Source organism: Hyposmocoma kahamanoa, unplaced genomic scaffold (assembly GCF_003589595.1).
Source record: "Hyposmocoma kahamanoa isolate Upper Pololo Valley unplaced genomic scaffold, ASM358959v1 87, whole genome shotgun sequence".
NCBI classification, from domain to species: Eukaryota; Metazoa; Arthropoda; class Insecta; order Lepidoptera; family Cosmopterigidae; genus Hyposmocoma; species Hyposmocoma kahamanoa.
Window position 1 is genome coordinate 2,112,001 of NW_020654422.1, and position 25,919 is coordinate 2,137,919.

A 25,919-nucleotide genomic window follows, 5' to 3' on the forward strand; every position below is an offset into this window, starting at 1 on the left:
AAAAAAAAACCAAGATCGCTAAATCAAATTTACGACATCATGAAGAGACGATAAAATGTAAAAACTACTTCTCTTACTGTACTTTTAAAACTATATTATGAATTATTTTTACAAAATAGAAGCTATTTATAATAATAAGAAATATTTTTCTATATTATATGTTCTGATTTTTTACCGCCATTGAAAAGGGGAGGTTAAATTTAGTTTTGAAGTTGGGCGTAAATATCAACATTTAGTTAAGGTTTTCTTACAGAAATCCGAAGTGTTATTAAGCTTCATTATTTATGAAGGCGGCGCGATGATGAGATGTTTTATATAATAACCAATATTAATTATTCGTCTTGACACGCCGCGGCGCTTACTTTTCTATGATAGATAAACGGAGCTAATCACTATAAACTGCAGGATCTTTGAAGATCTTACGCAGTCAATTGCCTGGAAGCCATATTGTTTAATTTGCCTTACGGCTGCAGCTTTGACAGCTAATTATGTTACATAATTCAATATTTTTATGGGTGTAATAAATAACAAATAAATAGAACTTTATGCATATTGTTTATTCCTCTGTGTTCTTTGTTTCACATTTGTTATGCGTATTATGTAACAGACAGACGCTTTACGTGATGGAAAGTTTGCTCCTTTTGAAAGAGTTTGTCTGGGGAAGTACTGCTACCTTACCTATTTCTGCGGCCAAGCAGTAATGTAAGCATTACTTTGTTCCGGTTTTGAAGCGTAAGGGTGCTGGTGAAATTACAGGCACATGAGACTTATCAACTTATGTCTCAGGGTGACGGGCGCAGTGGCAGTACCCCTCAGATCTTTGTGTTTTAAAGCTCTGAATAGCACTGCAAATTAAGTTAAGCGTGAAACACAACAAACGCGTCTACTACGTAATACACGGAATTAAACCCGCCGCGGTCCCTACCCGACTAGCGCCCGACCCGCATTCGCTCTGTGTGTTTCACGCTTTGTCTAGCGTGTCGCTTACCACCAGGCGCACGACTTGTTCGTCCCGACACGTAATATCATGAAAAAACTTAGGTACTTGTATTGTAAAGTGCTCATTTAATATTATTGCTACAAAAATCGAACAACACTAACAATTCCTTCGATCTTACTAGACTCGAACAGTCTGTTTGGCATACCGGGGCTACTGCCCTTACCAGCTGACCTACAGCCAGCACACCATACGAATTTCTCTATATGTTTGTTGCAGATACTTCCTTCTGAACCTTACCAACCTTGATTTATTATACTCGTGCTGTACTCATTATCGATTACAAACTCGATATTACTAAGTAATACGTTAACTCGTGTCGTAATTAAGACGAATCGATTACTTATAGGAAATTGCACTACGGCGATTGATTGGTTCTTTATTCATTTCAGCAATTTTCTTCCAAAAAAAAGTTAAATCAAGAATCGCATACCTACGCAGAGTGCGATACAAACATAGCTAACATCATTTTAAGACTGTCTTCTGTTGGCATTTATGTCAACAGCATAGCCATCATATCAGAGTTTTTTTTTAATAATAAATACCAAGTGATGAGTGAATCTTAAGTTTACTGATAAGACTTATATAATCGAATGTTTTGCACCACTTTTATAACACCCAGGGCCTCGCAGGATTTCATTTATGAAAACTCTTTGCGCACAATCATTAGATCACAAAACTACCTACGGAAAAAAACAACCAATTTAATATGCAAACTTGACTGTTTAAGGAAGTAGTTTTAATAGGGCTATTGATTTATTCTTCATAATAGAGATTGTGTAATAAGACCAGTTTATATAATTCTTTAGTTATAGGTAATAACATTACCTACTTTGTTTTTAAATTGGCTTAACTTGTTTCGCTTTGTACATTATGTGTCAATTAACGCGCACAAAACTTCGAAAATCGTAAAAAATCTTATTCTGCTTCTTTGGAGTGCAAAAAAGATAGTGGCACTTGTAATATTATCTATGGTTATGTTTCATGTCATCATTATGTCTTATTTTAATTAATTTTAATAAATTTTCGATTTTCTATTTATCGTAATACTTTTTTTTGTTACAAGAAATGACAGTAAACCTTATACCGCTGCAATATGTTCGCTTTTTTATTGGAGAACTCAGCAAACATTTCAAATTTGTCGTCGTTCAACTATTGACCGTTAGATGACAGCACATTGATTGAAATTTCGACACAAAACCAAAACGTCGTATCTTGCAATAACATACGTATTGAACTTTCAACGATATACTAACAGGGTAAAGTTTAAATTATATTAACAGTCCATATTTTGTTATCACCAATCGACAAACCATTATCAAAATTTCAGAGTATTTTAAATTATGAATGTGTGAGTTTTGGCGACAGCAGTTCTTATAATAATCGAGTCTTAAGGCACTTCATTGTCTTTTTCTACCGTGCACAGGGCGTCAAATTACTAACTGATCCTTGCGGTGGTCGCATATTTGCACGGCGTATTAAGTTTTAGATAAACCTGTTGTATCTACATGTAATTACGTTCAAAATTCGTCCAGTACAATCTTGGTTATAACAGTAATTCTCCGCCTAGTTGATAAATAAAAAACCGACCTGAAAAGTCATTCATCCCACCTCATTCATTTGCCACCCTTAGACGTGGAACATTTTCTCCAAATTTAAATGGGACCACTTCTGAAGTATCCTCTTTCTAACAAAACAGAACCATCAAAATCAGTTCACATACGTACAAAAAAAACATAGTCGAATTGAGAACCTTCTCCTTTTTAAAAACGGGTAAAAAATAATAATGGCACTTTATTTATCCAAATCGACACAACAAATTTAGCCTTAAATAACATCATCCGAAATTACGTATATCACGTAGACTAAAAGGTGAGAGTTTAAGCTATTTTTAGACCTTGCCCTTTTGGTAACTCTAGCTACGTTTTAATGCGAGAGTTATATTTCACGTATCGACTAGCTCAAATAAAACTAACACTAAATATATGTGGTATATGTGTCCCGTGATGACGACTGACGAGTATAGTGAGATCAGAATCTCGCTTATGTTCCTGTGTTATATATTTTTGTCTGTCATTTTTATGTAGACCTTATTTATAATGACATTTTTTTTCCAGGAACTAAAAGAGAGCTTCAACTATGGTTTGTTCTGCCCGCCCGTCAACGGCAAGGCGGGAAAGTTCCTCGACGAAGAACGCCGCCTCGGCGACTACCCCTTCAATGGACCCGTTGGATATCTCGAGGTGAATAATAGTGCCTAACGATTAACTGGACGATTGATTGGCATCTTCTAAATTAATTTGTTAGTCGGCCAATTTATGGCAAATTCGATAATTCTGTTCCTCTACCATGAGTTGACAGCGACAGTTGTCGTTAGCGGCCGCGTAATATCTTTATACAAAATGTTACTTTCGCCTGTGACCGCTAGGGGCATTGTACATTTGCCGTACAACGCAATCTACGATTAGTAGCAGAAGAGCTCTTTGTGAAAGAGTTCGTCCAGGAAAGTACTGCCACTTTATCTATTTCTACTGCCATGCAGTAATGCCGCGTTACAGTTATGAAGGGTAAGGGCGCTGGTGAAATTACAGGCACATGGGACTTATCAACGTATGTCTCTGGGTGACAGGCGCAGTAGCTCATAGTGGAAATGTCTGAGTGGCACTGCAACTGTTATGGACAGTCGTGTCGCTTACCACCTGGCGCATAACGTGTTCGTCCCATCACTTGGTATTATAAAAAAACGCTATTCAGAACTTTACTGTCTCTGTAAATTCATAGTAGAGGTACTGCTGCGCGCAAGTGTACATCGCACCCTAAGAATTCTGAACGAGCACAACAAATATTGCAGAAAACAGACGCTATGGTTTAAGCATTATTTTTTCGACATCCAAAAGGCGAAGGCGGCGTTTAAAAATAATGTCCCCCATACCGCACCGAGCTATAAAACACTCTGGTGAAATAAAATTTGTCATTTTACCATTTAGTACCTATTCATTCGTCAGTTCGCTACTGTCGCTAATTGGATCATATCCAGTGATCTTATGCGTTTTGATTTAGTACATTAACGATGTTGTTAGCAATATGCCTAAAAGAAACCGAACATGTATTTGTTTCAATATTTCAATTTGATATTCTCCAAAAAACTATAAGTTATCATAAGTGCTCAATACTTTTGGCCAAGGCTGTCCATACGTTACTCGGATCCCAAAGTAAGTAACTAAAGTACTTGTGTTATGGAAACCAGAAACAACGACAGTACCACAAACACCCAGGGGGTCTACTCCCTTCCCCCGTCCATCATCTATCCGAAACAATTACTGTCAAATCAGTAATATTCAAACAAATAAAAAAACAGTGTACTTTCTAAGACTATGAAGCTTCATTCGCTTCACGCGTCTCTTAATTTCTTAATTTAATTTGTTAAGACGCCCATACCCGAGACAATATACAAAAGTGAGCTTTCCACATTGATCCGGCAGGGGTTGAAACCCGGGACCTCAGAAATGGCGACACCATGGAAACCGGTGTGCAAACATTCGACCACGGAGGTCAATGTATATTTCTTTACCTTCACTAAAATAAGAAGTTTTAGGACTGTTAACATTTAGTAGCAGTAGAGCTCCTGTGAAAGAGCTCGTCCAGGGAAGTACAGCCACTTTACCTATTTCTAACGCCAACCAGTAATGGTCACATTACAGCGTTCCGGTTGTGAAGGGTAAGGGTGCTGGTGAAATTACAGGCACATGAGACTTCTCAACTTATGTCTCAGGGTGACGGGCGCAGCGGCGGTGCTTCCAGGTCTTTATGATTTAAAGCTCTGGGTAACACTGCAACGTTACTACCAGGTGCACGACTTGTTCGACCCGTCACTTGGTATTATATATAAAAAAAGTTTTAGGACTGTTAATATTTTTTTGTGATAGTCGTCTATTACGTGCCCTCTAGAAAATTGAGCCGTTCCTAGCTCTTAGTCGGTCCAGGCGTTCACAATAACTTGCGTAGTCGTGCCGATTGCATAAACTTAATTACTGATTTTCTTTCCAGTTAAAATACAAACGTCGAGTCTACAAAATGTTAAAATTAGACGAGAAGACCTTAAAGGCACTGCATTCACGTGCCAACCTGCGCCGGTTCCTCGAGCACGTAACGCACGCGCAGGTCGACAAGATCACCAAGGCTTGCGCTAAGGGTCTTGATCCTAACTTCCATTGCCAGGAAACTGGAGGTAAGGAGTTGTTGATATAATTGTTAACACGTCTATCGCGCAGTGGGTCAAAATGACCGGCAGCTCATCTACCTATAGGAGCCTTGGGGGCTTAAAATTACCGGCATGACATACCTAACTTCGCGATGCTCGTTCCCGCCACAGGTGGCAAACGCTACGTATTTAACCTTATAAACTAACCGGCGCGGCAGAGATTTTCTATTGTTTCTTTACAGACGTTTAGCAGGTTCGTTACTTTGTTTCTACTTGATTTTTGGAATTTTTTATGACATACCTACTTTTCTAGACTTAGAGAAAAAAAAAATATTTCGAATCAAAAAAATTTCTAAAAATTTGAAACTATACAATCGGTCAACGCAAAATTTGTTATTACAATACAAATTCCAAATTGAATTCAAAAGTTACAAAGTAAGCAAAAAAAATTGGTAATGTGAAATGTCAATCTATAATCAAAAGACGTATGTCATTTTTAGTATACAGTATTGCGACCGGCGTGGCCTAAACGTAATACTTAATTATTACATTAAGCCACGTCGGGTTGAAACGTCCGGAACTAAAAAAGATACCAAAATAGAACCAAACAATGAAATATCGCGAAAAACCTTATATACACATCGGGTTGTTAGGTTTTCGTGATTGTTACACATAGGAAATGAAACTATTTTTCCGGATTTAAATCGCGTATATTTGTTTTTTCAAACAAACGGACGCTTCGGGCCCTTTACAGGTCCCATGGTCACGGTTGACTTATATACATATATACAAATGAGATCAAAAAAGTTATATAAAGAATACACAAACAAAACAAATATAAGACAATGTCATTTTTTGAACATTTTTCAAAATGCTAGCTGGCGATGAACATGTTGATAATAATATTAATTTAATGTGCCATCCAATCGCCGTCTACTTACATCGTAGGGGACACTAGAGGATCAGTATCTTCGAAGGCTTACGATTTGTTTGAAAAAACAAATATACGCGATTTAAATCCGGAAAAATAGTTTCATTTCCTACCATAAAACTAATTGAGAAATCTCAGTTCACGCTGAAAAAACGGTCTTTTTAAGCTTACAATTTTATAAGCTATATGTACATTGGCAATCTAAAACTTTATCGTGCCAAACCAAAGCACTGCAAGGTTAAATACAGTGTTTTGTAATTTCAGAACAATAATCTTTCGGCTGTTGTCCAGGAAATATATTTTTTTTAGTTTTTCAAAAGAAATAATTTGTTTTCCAAAGTAAAATTATAATGGCTGGATAGATTTCTTTAATATCTAATGTGCAACGTAAGATAAAATGTATCTTTTTACGTTATTAACTTGATAAACTCGTATTTTTGTTAATAAATAATATTTCGTATGAAAATATACAATACGAATCAAAACCTCTTTACTCCAAACTCAAAAATTATAGACGCTGTTTTAAAATATATAACATTGCACTCACATACGACATTTTAGCCTTAAATCTTTACAAGCTCTATTTTTTAAAAAAAGCACTTCGCAACGAATTCAAAGCCCGCCAAACTGCATGACAATTTGTTGGCGGAGACACACTCTAATGTTTAATAGGTAACATATCTATGCCTAACTACATATCATACACATGTAGTATGATATGTAGTTAGGTCTATCACTAAGTATTTTGTACCGTCTGACAAAATACTTAGGCGTTCTTCACATATCCATGATTTGTTAATAATAATTTCTATTTCGTTTTCTTTTTAAATAACGAAACGAAATAGAAATCGATCGATCTAATTATAGAAGGTATAGACATTATTTTCTTCAACAGGCAAATCATTGCAGAAGAAAAGTACTAAATAATTTCTCATTCTTTGACCAAAATATTTATCATTCTAGGTTAGTAAATCTCTATACAAATTTCACCCTTAGTGTAATAAAGCCACATTTGCAAAATTCCAACTTTTCCAGAAAGAGGCTTAAAGATTCTACAAACGAATTTATGCTTATAAATAGAATGAATAGATGAGCAATAAAATTTCACTTAAACATAATTTTGTTTCATGTGGTATACCTAAAACAATTTTTTGGCACCCAGAATTACGATATTTTTTACCAAAAAAAATATTTCACCCGCGATTTCGTCTGCGTAGAATACGTACTTCGAGTAGCCAGCCTACTATACTACTTACTTGAAAAGTGATTGGTTCTTAATGCGAACTTCATCACCTTTAAGATTTATTTTTGTGACAAAAAGTAGCTTATGTCCTTCTCCTAGGTCCCATCTATTTCTATATCCAAAATTCATCAAATTTCTTGTGATTTAGGTATGGAACCATAACAGACAGAGCTACTTTCGTATTTATAATATTGATCCAAGATATCTACAAGCAACTTGTACGTTAGAAATACGAGGCCTCTTCAGTGCCTGACTAAGCTAAGATAAATTTCAACCTTGAAGGAATTATATGCGTAATTAATTATGTATCCGTCGACATTGTATCTCTGTAGACAATAACTCATTCTTTTATAATGATAATCAGCGTATAAATAAGACATAAGTACATACGTACATACCTACCGATACACTATCACGTGTAGGAATTGGAAAGAGGATTAGAATCATTATTTTACATTTTTTAGGAGATACGAAATCTGATATATTATTTTTACATGTTTACTGCCAACGTATATACATACATATCATCACGCCTGTCTCCCACCGGGGTAGGCAAAGACTAGGGACCTTCATCTACTGTGCTCCTGACAAGCGTCTTTCGCCACCTCCACTCCACCCCACCAATCCCTTCATACATGCTCGTTTGTTCTTGACACTTTCAACCTGACCTTTTTAAGGACGTCCCCAGTCTGATTGATATATGTAGATACGCTGAAGTCTACCTCTCCCCATGCCTCTATCCAAATTCGTTCTATAAATTTGAACATTAATTCTTTCTACATGAGCGAACCATTTCGTCTCTATCCTGATACTACATTATCTTTCGCTCTCGCAACGCTCTCTTACTGCACAACCGACAACCGATAAATGTATCACACAATGCCGTTGCCATTATATATAGTACCTACACAAAAAATTACGTGTAATATTATTGCTTATTGTATTATTGTAATGTAATGTAATATTATATTATTGAAATACTCGACCACATCGTAATAACTCATAGAATTATTTTTTTTCAATATATTTATGAATTCCTAATTTTTTTATTCTGTTTTTCAATTTTATTTATTATGTTTATTATTTATTATAAATAAATTATTATAATAAATATTATTTATTATTATTGTTTATTATTATTTTATTCTTTTCATTCTGTTTTAAAATGTTCTGGTAGTTTATTACATTTTTATTGGCATAGGATGAGGTTCGGAATTATGTACCTTCATTTCTTCTTTTTTGTGTATGTACAAGGTTGTTTTTATTTTGAGGAAATGTTATGTCGAGGAACGTCTCCTTAAGAAATTAGATATTTTTTTTATAATTTTAAAAAATATTCGCAAAATATTTTCGCAGAAAATATTCGCAGAATATTTTTTACCTGGCAATGTATACATTAAGTCTTTTAAATAAAATAAAATCTCAAAAAAATCAACTAACTTTTTTTATTTCAGACACTCCACTAACAATCGCAGCCGGTCTAAAAACACCGGGCAAAGTTCTCATCGCGCTCGTTAACGGCGGAGCACTACTCGACTACCGGACCAAAGATGGCAGCACTGCCATGCACCGCGCTGTTGAAAAAAACTCTCTTGAATCTGTGAAAACACTCCTCGATCTTGGCGCTTCGCCAAATTATAAAGACGGGAAAGGTTTAACACCCCTGTACCTCTCTGTGACTTGTAAGACAGACCCGCTGCTATGTGAAACGTTGTTGCATGATCATGCGACTATTGGAGCTACGGATTTACAGGGATGGCAGGAAGTGCATCAGGTCAGGCTCAGTCTCTTATTATCTCTATACTATACACAAATCTGAAAGTTTCCTTTTTCATTTCTCTTTCAAACAAACTAACATTGCGAGTTCTTTTCGAATCCCATGATCACGGCTGATTGACCATGAGACCATGAAAAAACTAACAAACTGCAGATAGATTCGGAAAACATTTCATTTTCAATAAGAGAGTAACCGCAAAAACCCAAGAATTCCATCCATCTAGCAGTTCATCCTAGATTTGACTTCATAAGTGAACTTTCTTCAATTTGTCTACCAGATCCACCGTTATCTAACCTACTTCTTTCCGTCGTTAGACTTTTTCCAACCAAGTTCATCTGCGCTTCAGCTTCACAGTATTGGTAGTCCATAAATCAGAGATAAAAACAAGTTAGATACTTTGCTACTTATACGGCGGTGGCTTGGTTAAGTCTCCATATCTCCTATCCTGAACATCCTATCTGAACCAATTCCTAATCGCTTTAGCTGTTTTAGCTCATTAACTAGCTAGCTTTTCTTCTTAAGCTTACGATTGATTGTGTTGCCGAGCACCTACAACCCTAATACCTTTAAGGGGCGACTGCATAAGCATCTTCTGGACGAGCTCGTCCCATCATAGACCCTGTCTTTGCTTCAGGACTAGGTAGTGGTCAAGAGCATTTATCAAGTCTATTATTCAGTTTAAACAAAAAAATTCAAAAGTCTCTCTATTCAAGTCACGTAGTCTTCAATAATATTGTTATAATCTTTGTCAATCCGTATGTTTGTTACTAAATAAATCTTTTTATTTCCAGGCATGTCGCAACGGTCTAATCCAACACCTAGATCACTTGCTCTTTTACGGTGCTGATATGAATGGTCGAAACGCGTCCGGGAACACCCCGCTGCACGTCTGCGCCGTCAATGGACAAGACTCCTGCGCTAGACAGCTGCTGTTCCGTGGGTGCGATAAGGAGGCCCTGAACTTTGCGAATCAAACACCTTACCAGGTACTAGCTTTTGTTTCACGTGTTCCTTTTTGGAACTGGAAAGACGCTTCGACGTCGGGATGTGAGCGAGCCGACAGCTCCGTTACCTATCTGGGTAATAGGGAGGGTGCTGTACGGCACTAGTCCTTTGAGAACCGGATGAAGTCTATATCAACGGGCTGATTTGGGGTCAACACCTGACTAATAAGGTACCGGTCAGAAAATAGTGCCCTTCCTGTATAGCCAAAAGATTGCGTAGGGAGGGCACTATAATCAAAACTAAGTAGAAGATATGGGACTGTTCCTTTTTAAAATCAACAATTGTTAGTTTATATTATATTACAAAAGTTAGAGAATTGTATACGGGTCGCCATAATATTTATAAGTTGATACTGTACAAAGTTTCTTATGTATCAGTCATACAGCTCGCACGTCGTCGACGCGTCCATGATAAAACAAATAGTCCATATTAACTAGTCGAAACACGGAAGAAATTATACTTAATGGGATCATTGTGTCTTACGTTATTAAAAATCTCATTGTGGATATCACCTAACGGACTCATCATCGCAATGATTGCAGGTTGCAGTCATAGCAGGAAACTTAGAACTAGCCGAAGTTATAAAGAATTACAAGTCAGAAGAAATCGGTAAGTTTTTTATGAAAGTTGTAAATTGCATGGCTTGCGCTGCCGCTTTTTATATTGTAACTAAACAAAAATGTACTATATCAATTTATTACTAACTCTAACCATTCATTAATTTTATTTAGGTATATTTTTGTACTATACGTATGTAAGTAAACTTCAAGCTGCGGCTTTTTATTTAATTAAAATTTCGTATCATAGAGTAAAATATTATTATAAGTCTGCACTCATCATCCTTTTATATATTTTTAGGCTATTTACATCGCTTAAGTCATTGCATAATGGTGATGGTTGTAATAATGGGATTTATCATAGTAAAACATAGCCATTTTCATAAATAATTACACACATACTATGAATGCTATAATAAATGTTTCAACACTTACACTGAAGTATTTAATTATTATTATAATAATTAAGTTTAGGGTTATGGTATTTATTGTAAAATTAACAGTTATTTTTTTAATAATCTATGCCAATTTAGTTTATAGTTTATATCACAGGTTGGGTTAATGCACATTTTCTATTTATTTGTATTGTATTGTACGGTTTGTTGGTTTGTTTTGTCTTATTTAATTTGGATGCTCATCAAGCTATAAAACAAATTTTACATTTAATGAACTTATTATCGAAGAATCTTAAAAACGAATTTGAAACAGGGCTGAGTGAATATGATTCTGTAGCCCTAAAAATATGAATTAAGAATCTAATTTTGTTAACAAAATTTTATTTAATGCACGTTTTTACTTGAGTTTTTTCGGTTGCTAATGGAACCATTTCAGTGCCATTCCGTGGGCCTCCCCGGTACAACCCAAAACGCCGCTCAGCTGCATGGGGTGGTTGGTGGACCGCAGGAGACCGGTCTTCTCTCGCCTCATCTACCAGAATCCCAGCTGAATTCGACGCCCTCCTCCGTCGCCAAGGTCCGGCTGCGTCACCATGCAGTCTCGAAAGACCCTTCTCATCTGCTTCTTCAAGCATCAGCGATGCCAGTCATCCTAGCCATGAGGATGACGCCAGCATTTTGACAGGTAACATAGATCGCTGATGTTTCGTACTTTAACCGAGAGATGGCGCCATCAAAAATTAAGAGAGAAATATTGAGGAAATTTACGTTTTAAAATTATTTCAATTGAGTCGGTACATATAATATTATTACTATACAGATTTACAGTATTGTCCATAGATGGCGCTGATATTACTATAGATCGATAATGTATCATCCTTTTATTCAAATTTCAGAGTAGGTACCTACACAGAATAACATTTTATTTGAAGAACGCTCATTGCCTTGTTTTGAGTTCTTCAATATTTCTCTCTTGTAAAAAAAGAGCGCTATTGAAAGTTACAGTGAAACATTGCACCGAAATGTGACCCCGAAAATTCATTGGTGCAAGTCTGAGCACTAACCAAACTCACGGAGAAACAACCATCACCATATCACGAGTCTTCTCACGAATATCACGATCACGTCATTCAGATGCATGTTTTATGTGCCTTATTGTTACTTAGATGTTTCACACGCTTCTTCGCTTCGTTATTTTCAATGAAATTGACCCCTTTTTCTTAGATGTATGATGTTAGACGTCCAATTCCTAACCCTTATATAACCTTAGTGCTCTTTAAAGATGAAATAACTGTATTGATTAGTTACGTTAGTGTGTCTAAGGAAGAGACGTTAGGTATGTTTCTACTTTGTAGGCATCCTTTTACGCTGTGTAAGTATTCTGACGATTGCAACCAATCTTACTGGTTACGTTACGTGTACATTTTGATCACTTGTCTCATACAAATTACTTTTGATATAATAAAATATATGGATTAAAAAAAAAAGTATTATATCAATCTTTTGATTATGCCTATAGCTTATTCCATAATTACACGAATGTGGAAATCGTGTAGTTTTCGAAGTATTTTTGTGGCTGTTTACAATTGCAACTGCCATTCAAACTGAAAACGTCTAAATTAACGCAAATGCGTCATCCATATAGTTATGGAAAAAACCAGTTCAGAACGTATATACAAGGGAAAAAATTTCATTTCTCCGATCTTCGGTATTGTACCATCAAAGGATCATCAATTCCAGTTGATTCCCAAAGCGTGGATGTTAACAGATAAAAGCGCGGGCGACACTAGCGACATCATCTCGGACTCCAGCGGCGTTGGGACCAGCAACTCAGATACTACCACCTGCTCCCTGCAGACAGCTGGAGCCACCGCCGTTTGCCTACAGCCATACGAGCCTACGGCGCCGAAGCACATACGTCTCAACCAGGGCGATATTGTTGAAGGTGACCCTTGGTTGCACATTCTTGCTCACACTTTAGGATGCAATCAAGATTAATGTGATTCCAAATTGAGAAAGGGATGATACGATCTTTCCATAGATAGCAACAGATTATTCAAGAGATAGGTATTTAATGTTCTTCATCGTCATGTCTTGGAGAATCCTAGTTCAGCTACGTTCAACCTTCTTTTTGCCGCAAAAATGATAATATGTCATGCTGTTTAATATACGAAATATCATATATAAAGGCGCTGCGTAACAATACATGATGGATACATACTGATTCGTATCATGTTTTCATTAACATAAATGTGTAAAAACATATTCATGTATTATTTATTACCTATTTATTCCATACAGAGGGTACGTCAGTTTTGGAACTAACAATTCAAAAGTAAACAGTTACCGTCTCATTCAACCATGACTCATATTAATTATACGTATCAACATTATAATAACAGATGTTTCATAAACTTCACCTGATTTTGGATTTTAGTTAGTAAGTAAACGTACTAGCAATAAGGTGATACGTGATAAGGAAACTTTCCCTTACAATAATATTATGGTTCCAGTCACAGGAGCGACTGACGATGGTCTTCTAGAAGGAACAGTGAGGGGCTCAGGGGCAACTGGTTTCTTTCCAATACACTGCGTGCAGGAGGTACGGCTTCGACACTTACATCAGGTACGATCATCCGTTTTGAATAATGTATATCGAATTCTTAGGTTTTCGCAATTGTTACACATGGGAAATGAAACTATTTTTCCGGATTTAAATCGCGCATATTTGGTTTCGGTTCGTTTGACACAAACCGAAGTGTCAGGTTACAGGACCTGTAAAGGACTCGAAACGTCGGTTTATTTGAAAAAACAAATATACGCGATTTAAATCCGGAAAAATAGTTTCATATCCTAGTCAGAATGTACTTCGAGTAACGTCAGTTATTTCAGACGCAGGTTGTCCAAAACAAAGATAGATGGAATCATAAAACACATTATTTATGTCAGTTTCTCCGTACTTAATATGTCCCTTAGTCACGTTCTTTCACGGATAACGCATTCATCGTGGATAAATACTTGGGACGGAAAGAATAAGAAGAATTCATAATGCTCAATATGATGAAGATTTAATCTAATACGATCATTATAGATTACTTTTTAGAATAGCGGAGTATCCCGAAATTAACTTTGATTACCTCAGCGGTTAAACGGTTTACATTATGGACTCTGGATGGATTCCCGGGTTCGATTCCCACTAGGACCAATTTAAGAAATTAACTTTTCTATATTAGTTCTAGTCTGGGTAATCTGGGATGTGCCCCACAGTGAATTCCGTTGATCTGGTATCATATTACAGGAAATTCCTTAGTTTAAAACCAGGCAATTGGTGCGGATGTCTGGAAAAAACTTTTTTTTTATAGTTCTGCACTAAGGAAACCCTGTATCGCGGGTGCCATGGACACACACATAAACAACCACAAATTACACCCAAACTCACAAAAGAAATTAATGTAGGCCATACAAATATTTCTTCCGTCCCGGGAATCAAACCCGGGACTATTATGCAATACTATAATGTAAAGATTATTGTAGAAGCGAAAGAAATAGAAAGAAAAAGGTTGAAAATACTCTTCGAATACGTATAAACTCCCCAATTCCTATTGGGCCAGCGTGGTAGACAATAGACCAACCTTCTCCTTAGATAAAAGTTTTGCCAACAGAGAGACGTATATGACTTTAAATGTTAGGGACATTGAATGCCTTAGTTTAAGAATCAAACCATAATTTTCCAGGTGTTACCATCGGGCCCGATGCACCACTCGCGAGTGACAGGTCGGAGAGAGATGGCTCTAAGTAAAACCTATAGTGCCACTGCACCCAGGATAAAGAAAACGTGAGTATAATTTATTAAGTGGATTATAAAAAATGTTATGGAACCAACGGAAGAGATTGTCGAAAAGAATTTTATGAAGGTGACCCCATATACCAGAACTGAAGTTTGAACTAATAGTAGCTCTACTATTCGATTTATTTTATCTCTCTATTATTACGTAACAGACAGACGCTTTACGTGATGGAAAGTTTTCTCCTTGTGAAAGAATTCATCCGGGGAAGTACTGCCATCTTACCTATTTCTACCGCCAAGCAGTATTGTGATTGTTACTGTGATTCGGTTTTAAAGGTAAGGGTGCTGGTGAAACTACAGGCACATGGGACTTTTCGAATTATGTCCCAGGGTGACGGGCGTAGAAGCAGTGCCCTTCAGAACTAAGCGGTTTAGAGCTCTGAGAGGCACTACAACTGTCATAGATAGACGTGTAGGTTATATCAGGCGCACGACTTGTTGGTCCTGCCACTTAATATCATAAAAAGAAACGAAAAGTATATATTGCAAACACTGAGACAAACAAAACAAAATAAAAAGAATAAATAAACAAAATTAAAAAATACTCAAAACCGGAACACAATAATGCTGACATGACTAATTGGCAGCAGTAATGGGTAAGTTGGCAGTACTTCAATGGACGTACTCTTCCACAAGAAGCTCTGCTGCTTTTATACCTCTGTTTTGTGGCGTTGCAATAAATGTCTATTCTATTCTAAAGTTTAGATTTCCGAGATGATATAAATACCACTGACAGCCACAAAAGCAAAATTTCAGGGGTATAGCTACTCTTTTCTACTTACTTGCTGCTCAATTAAACAGTAACCAATACTAAGACCAAACACAAAGAAAAATTTCTCTGACTCTACAGGACTTGAACCTATGACCACGCTGTACCGAAGCGCTGCTCTTACCAAGTAGTTAAGTTAGCAGGTTGACGAAAGTCTTCTGTGTCTTGTTGTACTGGTTTTTTTCGGTTTTCAACGCCGTAGGTGACACCTCGTGAGAGATTTACAATATTCTCACTCGGCCGGTAACTTTACAGCTACCACTATTTGATCGAAATACGAAGATCGACCGGACAGGACTTGATCACGTGGTGTATTAATCGTACTCATACATCATAATAATCATAACAAACTAGTGGAGTTATTTGGTTAAACTATATGAATCTCACAGCGATACAAAATCGTCAAATTATAAAAGTCAATAATAAACCAGTACTGTCAAACCACAAACAGAACCTTTTGGAAAACATGTTACATAGTAGATCAACGGAACTCAATCTGGGGTACTTCCTAGAACACTTAGACCACCGGGAATCGACCCGGGACCTCGTCTTACTAATTAAATAATAAAATTTGTTACTCAGTGAATTTTATGAGGTTATACATTCGGTCGAATTCTTGCCTCTATTTTGTTTATGAACAGGATACTCTTGCATTGAAGCCCAAAGAAAACAATATAACAATTTCATTATTTACAAACTGTATATTCAAAACTTCGATTGATGGAAAATTAGTTACAGTTTTGATATATCAGTAGCTATAGCGGTCCAGTTTGAGTTCAGGTTTTGACCTATAATGTTAGAGTACTTCATTCTAAGTGACGAGTTAAGGGTTATTTATCCAAAATGGAAATCAAACATACTGGCGTACTTAAAAAGGTTCGAAAAATTTGCAGTATGTAGTTTACTTTTTTTCCGATTACATAAAATATGTTAATATTGTGTTGTTATTGTGGTATATAATATGTGACAGACTTGTTACATAGACCATAGTTTCGCAAAGTGGTCCCTACCCAGTGGGCGCTGAAGAATCGTAGGGGCTTCGGAAGCAATTGGGAGGCCTTGATGCTACTAGGGGGTGCTAGCACATTTGAAAAAAAAACTGAAAATCTTTGTGAACTACACTACAATCTTTTTTTCTCGTGATTTGTTTTTGTTAAGTTAATTTAAAAAATACGTGTTTTCACTTATTTTCGTGGTGATGGGCGTTAAAATTATCTTGCCTAAGTGGGTGGTGAGCCAAAAAGTTTGTGAACTTAAGTAAAAGATATACCCACTACAACACCACTTTTACTAGCAGTAGAGCTCTATATCTCCTGTACGAACTCTCACACAAGGAAATTTTGAAAGTATTTTATGTTTTAAGACACTTGTTTTACCCATAGATATAGATGTTTTACCCAATCTGTTTAACGTTTTTAATTTCGTTATTTTTATTTATTATGTTTTTTTCTTTAAGTCGGCAACTACTTTGTAGTTTGTTTCTATCACTGTAAATAATTATTTGTGGAAACTTTTAATTAGCCCTCAGCATACAGGCACTGGCCAGTCAGGCGTGTATTATACTTTAGTCTATTCTTGTTACCTAGCTTTAAGTTTTCCAAAAATATTGAAAATAAAATAAAAGTAGTCAGTGTCTAATTTAATTTATTTATTTTTTATTCTCAAGCTATGGAAACATGGAAACGCGTACAGTGATCCTCCACCGCGCCCGCCGCGGTTTCGGCTTCGTGTTAAGAGGTGCCAAGGCCTCGTCTCCGCTCATGGAGTTACGTCCCTCAGAACGCTGTCCAGGTTTGCAGTATCTGGACGATGTGGACGCTGGCGGAGTGGCTGATAGAGCTGGATTGAAGAAAGGAGATTTTCTTGTTGCGGTAAGTGACTATTGCTGTATGTATCATATTAGGTACTATTGGCCAAACTGTTCTTGGTCCTCATGTGACTTATTGGAATAGCAAGTTTTCATATACTTTTTTATCACGCGTGATACAGATAGTACAAATACCGGGTTTTAATTAATAATAATAATAAGTAAGTGAAGTTCAAGCCAGCCAACAGACTGAGAAAAATAAAGAATAATATCAATAACGCACACACTCATAACCTCACACTAGGGAAACCCTGTATCGCGGGTGCCATGGACACACACATAGACAACCACAAATTACGTCCAAACTCACTAGATAAATAAATGTAGGCCATACAAATGTTTCTCTCATCCCGGGAATCGAACCCAGAACTTTGTGTGGCAGACCAGAATGGTTACCGTTCGGCCACCGAGGTAGTTATAATATAATTGACTTGAAGTTCAAGCCTTAAGTCCAAGTAGTTTGCATCTCGGCAGAAGCGAGTTGTTCCCGACGTAAGTACTATGTCACCAAGGAACAAAATTAAAACAAGCGAGTTCAAAACGGGAAAAGGTACAAAATAATCCAGAACAAATTTGAATCTTATTTTCAAAACTTAGGTACCTTGCGTTGTTTCCCAGTCACCACGAAATATTCATACAGGTATACCCAAAATGATTAGAAAAACAACTTAGATTCTCGTCGTTTTAAGTTTTATTTCTTCGGATAGTCAAGTCTTTACTGCAAGAAAGGGAATTTCTATACAGAATTTTCGCAAACGAAACTCGATCAAACCAAGCAAATAATTGAAGAGACCAGGGAAAGAATTATCAAAGTTACTTAAAACACGTTTTGAGTTGATACCGCCAACCAGTTCGGTAGACGCAGAGCGTATTTTGCCTAAATCAAAAGTTGTAAAAATGTTGTGAAAAATGAGCTTTTTAACTTTTAGTTATTAAAAATGTTTGCGAGCAAATGGCAGAAAAGTTAAAAATTATTTATAAAGGTTTTTTAGTTAAAATAGATTACGTAGCTCTACATACAATTAGTCAGTATTGCTTTTATTGCGGATAGTATTTGTATGTCTTTTTCACCAATATTTAAAAATTTTCCAAATTAAAATTCTTTTCTCCTAAATTCTCCTCACCGAACTTTGAACACTCTTTCCTTGGACTCTTTAATTATCGACTGTACGAAAGAAAAATTCCAGCTGTAAAAACACAATACCACACCACACAATAATATTAAACAGGTACCTAGTTACTTACACACTATATATGACACAAGAAACTAATGTCGAGATCATAAAGTGATACGTTAAGTTCAATCGTGACAATTATGAACTGTCCAATGCGTGGAAACCGGTGTTTAATGAATAAAACACCAATAATAAATTTCATAGATTTCTCATAGATGGCGCTACGGCAAAAAGTCGTTAAAAGCAAAAACGAAGATCAACAAGCACATAGATAAATTTGTGAGGTCTAGTCCATTTCCGGAGCATATATTAAGTTTATCATTTCCTAAGTTTAAAAACTACATTAAAAATATTTTGATCGAAAAATCATATTACAAAATTGAAGACTACGTGTAAGATAAAGATGTATGGAAAGACGACATGGCTCCAGAATCCACACAAATTTGATTCAAAGTGTATTCCATAGCATTTAAGTTTATTTGAAAAGAGCAATCCCTAGAGTTTCTTGCTCGTTCTTCTCAGGGAGGTCAGCGTAGTGAACGAGCAGTAGCTTAAATGTGACGTTTTCAAGTGTAAATTTATTTTACCTATGGAATAAATAATCTTTGACTTTGACTTTGACTTTGACATCCGGATCGAAGGAATTTTTCTTTGTCGAACTTCCTATTAATAATTGAAACAAGCTCGTTAAGTCATTTCACATAAAATAATTAAATATTATGGTAGTAAATCATCGTAATAAACTTAATACACCAATAACAAAAACAAAAACGGTTCGCTTCAGTTTCACGTGCGGACACAGGGAATATGGCACGGAAGAAAAAAACAATGGAAGAAGTGCCTTAAGCCTCGATTACTACCAGAACCGATATCGCCAAAACTCACACATTATTAATTTGAAACACTACAAAATATTGATGTTGATTGGTCGTAGTCAAAGTCAATGGTCGTAGTTTTAAATTTAAAAAGAAATAAATTCTGGATTGTTAGTATAATTTAAACTTTACCCTATTGGCATTTGAAAGTTCAACACCATCATTAGTATTGCAAGTTACGACATTTTGATATTATATTGAAATTTCAATCAAGCCATCTAACGGTTAATTGCTGAACGAAGACGGATTGGAGTTATTAATTTAGTTCTCTAAAAAAGAAGCGACCATATATTGGAGGGGTATGAGCGTTACTTTCGTGTCTTGTAATTTTTTTTTTTAAATAAGACTTTTCGATGATATATAACAAGGGGTAACGTTTTTGGTGCAGCTATCTTTTTTGCACTTCAAAACAGCACAATAAGGCGTTTTTGGATCTTGATGTTATCATTTCCGAAATAAGTGAACACATTACTCTGTCAACAAAAACGATTGTAAACAAACAAATGAATTGTTTCCGTTACTAACAGGTACACAGATTTCATTTTAGAAAAACTTGTTGAACTAATCGTACGTGTGGATCCGTCCTATGTATGGTGTCGTCATGGCCGTACTGCTCAAATTCAAACCGATTTCGAAAAAATCTGTAAGTTGCTTAAAGCAACTGAAAAATGTACCAGAAACAACAAAAATATTAATAACATAAAACTAAATATATAAAATAAAATGATACTGGATACATCATATAAATAAAACGATTTCTCCAGTACTTTAATTGCGCTCTTATTGCAGATTACCGTTATTTAAATGCATTAACTTCCAAAATAGTGCACAGTCTTACATCACCACTTTAATACAGTATAATAATGTTTAATCTCACTACAAACTGGTCATTCTGATTTCGTGTATTTTTTCCATGTCACAAAAGCCTACTGCACTTTACTTCAATGGGCCAAAGCTCACTCTCTGACATGCCTAACCTGTCATTAAATAAAAACATTAATCTGATAAGTTGGTTAATTGCGACTCTCGGAATATTGCGAGTTTCAAAGAATTAAGTCTAGCGGTACATTTATTGAAATGCAGCCGCATAGTGTCGTTGCTTCCCATTCTCCCCAATCAGTTATAATTTTTGTACTACAGAGATCATCTGTTGGGCCATTTTAAGCAGCTTTCTAGTTTGAAGCTGTAAGTTTCCTGTTCTTACAGATGCTATAAATTTCAATACAAATTTATTTCAGATCAACGGTGAAGATGTATCAGCAGCATCACATGAACGTGTAGTGGAGCTGATCAGGAACTCCGGGGCACTCGTCTCCATGACTGTTGTCTCGTTGAACAGTGTGAATGGTAAGTAAATTCTTTATCACATAATCAAATTATGGCAACTTTGGAAGGCTCTTTCCCTGCTATGTTTTATTATTAAGGTACTACTTGTATTTTTTTCACCAATAACGTTAGGGGTTTTGGCTAATGGTTTCAATTCTCAAAAAAACAGCATAGGAGTCATAACGCGCTATTGTTTGGAACGGATTCCTGAAAACTCGCTTCGGTTTTAATTCAATTTCAATGTTGTGTTAAATACAATATATGAGATACTGGCAATTTCTGGATCGATGATCAATTTCCATTGACATTAAATCGTCCAGACTCTATGTCTCGAGTGTTATGCATTGCGTAATTGTGTTAACGTGATCGTTGCAAGATTTAATCGCAACAATTCTATAATGTTTTAACTGCTGTTTGCTTAGGAAACAACGAGAACAACATGTGTACGGTGCCGACGAGCAAGTCCCAAAACCAGCTCTCCAACTCGGGTCGGCCCTATGCGGCCACGCTCCCCAGGAAAGGTGCTGGCGGTGCGTTTCATTTTTTCCGAGTTGCTTGCTCCTGAGAGTTATTATTGACGGATCGTTACCAACGACCCAACTCTCTTCTCTTACCGATTATACTTCTGCTATACATATGGGTAACCATCATCTTCAGCTGAAAGATAACTAATATTGCATTTTAGTCTTTCTCAAATGCCACAATGCGCGAGTAGCACCTAGAACGTAGTCCTGGATGGCACACATCCGATAGATAGCAAAACTTTAAAATCGGTAAACGTAATGTGAGGCCATCATATACTGTATTCTAGCTTCTGTTCGCCATCGGAAAATTTTGTGTATTTTAACTTACCTGATCAATATTTATGTTTACCAGGTCGCAGCCCTGCCCCTGCTCCGCCGCGACGAGATCCTCGCACTACGCTTAGCGTCGGCAGAGCTCGTGCCAAGTCAATGGTCGCTGGTTTGGGTAAGTCTATCCATTCCTTATGCTTTATGCAAGGTGCTTTACCTACATCGAATAATCGTCAAAAAAACAAGAGGAATTCATAATTTATCACGCCAGCAGATGAATTTCACTCCAATAGATTACGTCTATTATTTCCGTGTATAAATTAATATGACCCACCTAAGACCTGCTAAAGGCATAATAATATAGAAGTAGCTATTTACTGGACCAAAGAAATTTAACACGATGTTATTTTATTGATTTTTGTCATTGAGTCGAAGAAGATGAAGATATGCAGCATTAGGGATTATTATCAAACTGATAACAAAATATCAAATATCATCAGGTACTCCTAACTATCTTCACCAACTCAAGTTGACAAAAACCAGAACAATACATCAATTATCTAAAATGAATTTAAAGATTAAAACCATTGCGAAATGCACCTTAAATTCACTAACGTTTTTTGTGTAATTTGTAAATACTTTGAGCAATCTGAAAGTATAATATATACAGTACACATACACACATCAAAAAAAGTTTGCGATCACTTCGAAAAACTGAAATCTTTTTTGTTACTGTAGATTATATTATGATTTTTTCTTCTTTTTAGATTCTTTATTTAAAAATAAATTAGAACATAAAAAAATGACCCCGTTCAATTGTTTTTTCATATAAAAAGGCTTTAAGTCCTAGCTTACGCTCATTCAGAAATCTGATTTAGTCAATTATAAGCGATTCAAGATATTTTTCGCGGAAAGTTGTGATTGAAAAAATGCCAAGAGGATTATCAGAGGTTTTACGAGCTAGAATAGTAACTTTGAGGGAAGAAGGATACACCACGAGAGTAATAGCACGCAGACTTGCTATATCCCAATCCTGTGTCGTGGCTACGTTGCAGAGGTATCACGGAATGGGGAATTTAGCTGACCGACCCCGCAGCGGTCGCCCAACTGTTTTGACAGCTGCCCAAAAGCGCTATATTAGATTGCTGGCAGCCCGTGATCCAACAATCAACGCCACTAAAATAAAAGCAGAAGTCAGGGCCGCCTCTGGGCTTGAAGTTAGCACGCAGACCGTTCGCAATTGCTTGCACCAGGCTGGATACGAGCACGGAGGTCTTGGCGAGCTCCGCTCAATTCCCGGCAACGTCAACAACGAAGATTGCAGTGGGCTAGACTTCGGCAAAATGAAGAAGGTGAGGACGAAAACATTTGGCAAAACTGTCTCTTCGTTGACGAATCCCGAATCAGCACTCATCCAGATAACCGACGTGTCCGTGTCTGGAGAAGACCAGGCGACCGTGAAAGAAAAAGAACTGCCACTGGAACAGTTCAGCAAGGCGGAAAATCGGTATCCTTTTGGGGTGGCATTATGATTGGAGCTAGAACGCCTTTAATCCCGTATCGGGGCTTCATGACAGCAGACATGTACAAAGCAGTTGCTATTGATGATATCGTCAGACCATTCCGAGTAAACCATGGGCACCAATTTGTACTGGTCGATGATAATGCGCCCGCACATCGAGCTCAACGAGTCAATGCTGCTCTTCAAGAATACGATATCACACGATTAGACTGGCCTGCCGGCTCGCCCGACTTAAACCCAATAGAGCACGCGTGGGATGCTCTTAAACGAGCAGTATGGAACCGTGAGCCACGTCCCCAGACAGTTCCAGAGCTCAGGGAAGCCGCTATTGAAGAATGGGATAGGTTACCCCAGGAAATGCTGGATAACTTGATCCTCAGCATGCCCAGGAGGATCTTCGCATGTATTCGAGCCAGGGGAGGAGTTATTTTATATTGAATTCACACCTTTTAATAATAAATTGTTGTTTAAGTTTAATTAAACAGTCTTTTTCTTTCTATGAAATTTCTATCACTATTACATTATGATTAATGGCTCAATTTTTTAAAATAAATAATAAAAAATAGTTTTATATTTTAATTTCAAACAGGGTATTCCTATTTAAAGAAAGCATACAACATAGATTTTTTCTTGATAAAGTTAAATTTAAAGAATTATAGGAGCTTATGCTATTGATCGCAAACTTTTTTTGATGTGTGTATTTTATAAACAGGTCCATATTTTTGGTCAACTTTACACGGTAGGTCCTTTGTAATTAATATTGACTATAAAAAAGTAACGTTTTTGTTACAGAAAACGGTGGTGAAAAAGAAGAAAGCTGTGAGCCTCTGAGCGTAGCTGGCAAGTCCTCATCCGCAGAGTCTGTACAACTACACAGTGGAAGCAATAGTGAGTTATTTGTTTTTATAAGTAAAAGTAAATCAACAAATGCGTTTTTACCCAGAAACTATAGTTTAAATCCTCTTATAGTATCGATGGCATACACCTGTAAAGCTCGCCATCGTGGTGGAAGGATATACCAATCGCCGTAAGGTACTCCCAGATTGTTGGTCAGGGTACGCCAGACGTACAGGGGAATGCAGTGCGATGCGATTTAATAGCATTAGAGCTCCTTGTGAAAGAGTTCGTCCAGGGAAGTACCTACTGCCACCTTATCCATTTCTGCCGCCAAGCAGTTTCTGGTTTTGAAGGGTAAGGGTGCTGGTTAAATTACAGGCACATGGGACTTGTCAACTTATGTCTCAGGCGCAGTGGCAGTGCCCGTAAGAAATTTGCGATTTAAAGCTCTGAATGGCACTGCAACTGCTATGGATAGGCGAGTAGCTTACCACCAGGCGCACGACTTGATCGTCCCGTCTGGAATACCAAGTATTATAAAAAAATTGGTACGTCGCGCGGGCAAACGCCTTTCATGCACCCTATTTAAATACGTATCAGGCAAAGACATGTATTTATATTATGTGATAAGCTGTTTTGACATGTTATTTGAATTCTATAATTGAAAAGACACGTTAAAATTCAGTTTATTGTGAACATTAATGTCAGAAGTTAATAGTTATGCGACTTCTTTATTTCTTTACGAGCCAAACGTGAGTTTAACGTGGGTCATCCCTTGTTTGTGCTTCCAGGTGGCACCCCCTCAGGTGGAACTCCGGTCGCCCCTCGCACGGCGTCAATCCGGCAGAGACCCGCGTCAGGGCGCATCACGGCTGCTGAGCTAGAGGAGCTCTTCCAGAGACAAGCTGACGCTGATAATGCGTAAGTTTTCTTCCCCTTCATTATGAATAGTCGGCACCAAAAGCATTGTGTGCAGTTGGTGATATTCAACGACATCTCAATAAAGTTACGCTGGATTTTTTATTGAAATGAATGAGAGTATCAACCACATCTAAGGTTTCCTGTTAATAGGCATCCCGAACGGTGTAGTTGAAGCAGACGCAGGAAGCTTTTTGGCGAAACCACAAATAATTCAGAATACAGGAGAAAAATCCTTATTATATTGTTTCAAAAGAAGCCCTATTATATACATACGGTGTACTGTTTTGCAGTGGCAACGCAATGATGACTCGGTCGGCATTCCAAGGCGGGTCAAATTCACCCCCCTATTCACCGGCAAGGACGCCGGGGCGCGTGTACGCCTCAGTCGCAGAGATGAAGCGGTCTAAGGGAAAGGTACCGATTAACTTTATGAAACTTTCTAACACAATAATTTTCGTAAAACATAATTGTGTGCGCATAATCTTAGCCGTATTATTCTGCTAAAGTTATTGCTAGCCGCTATCTTTCATTGATAGTAATGTATATCCTGTGATACGCGACACACTGAAAGGAAGGAATACTAATCTGTTTCTTTAGCTTTGAACTCATCAGTTGTAACATTGTATTATCAGTTTACCTCAATTGAAGCAAATGCTCAGATCTCATTACTAAATTTACGTAACTGATGGAATTCTGTACGTTGAAGCCGGTCCAACTCAATTGATACGCATTATCTTTAACTTCAGTTCTGGTCGAAATCCACGGGCAGTCTCCGACGGGATTTCCACTCCACGCCTGACCTTGCCGCTGAACAACTCTCGCATCCACCTCGAACGCGATCTAGCGAAGATGTTCAAGGTATTTTGTCGTTTCTTATACA

General features: G+C 37.0%; 1 protein-coding gene across 5 annotated transcripts in view; it reads left to right on the top strand.

Moving 5' to 3' along the window:
• Window positions 1-25,919, top strand: part of LOC113235497 (protein shank) — a 209,532-nt gene that overhangs the window by 178,199 nt on the left and 5,414 nt on the right. For 3 of the 5 annotated variants that reach the window (XM_026471209.1, XM_026471212.1, XM_026471210.1), the window contains 17 exons: window positions 3,115-3,240; window positions 5,045-5,225; window positions 8,827-9,146; window positions 9,941-10,135; window positions 10,697-10,763; window positions 11,543-11,791; window positions 12,875-13,051; window positions 13,620-13,732; window positions 14,841-14,941; window positions 17,389-17,593; window positions 20,878-20,986; window positions 21,388-21,495; window positions 21,842-21,934; window positions 24,074-24,169; window positions 24,910-25,039; window positions 25,330-25,453; window positions 25,786-25,897. In XM_026471209.1, coding sequence (XP_026326994.1) covers window positions 3,115-3,240; window positions 5,045-5,225; window positions 8,827-9,146; window positions 9,941-10,135; window positions 10,697-10,763; window positions 11,543-11,791; window positions 12,875-13,051; window positions 13,620-13,732; window positions 14,841-14,941; window positions 17,389-17,593; window positions 20,878-20,986; window positions 21,388-21,495; window positions 21,842-21,934; window positions 24,074-24,169; window positions 24,910-25,039; window positions 25,330-25,453; window positions 25,786-25,897 — 2,506 coding nt within the window. The remainder of the gene's footprint in view (window positions 1-3,114; window positions 3,241-5,044; window positions 5,226-8,826; window positions 9,147-9,940; window positions 10,136-10,696; window positions 10,764-11,542; window positions 11,792-12,874; window positions 13,052-13,619; window positions 13,733-14,840; window positions 14,942-17,388; window positions 17,594-20,877; window positions 20,987-21,387; window positions 21,496-21,841; window positions 21,935-24,073; window positions 24,170-24,909; window positions 25,040-25,329; window positions 25,454-25,785; window positions 25,898-25,919) is intronic. The other 2 variants (XM_026471211.1, XM_026471213.1) reach the window with 2 other exon arrangements.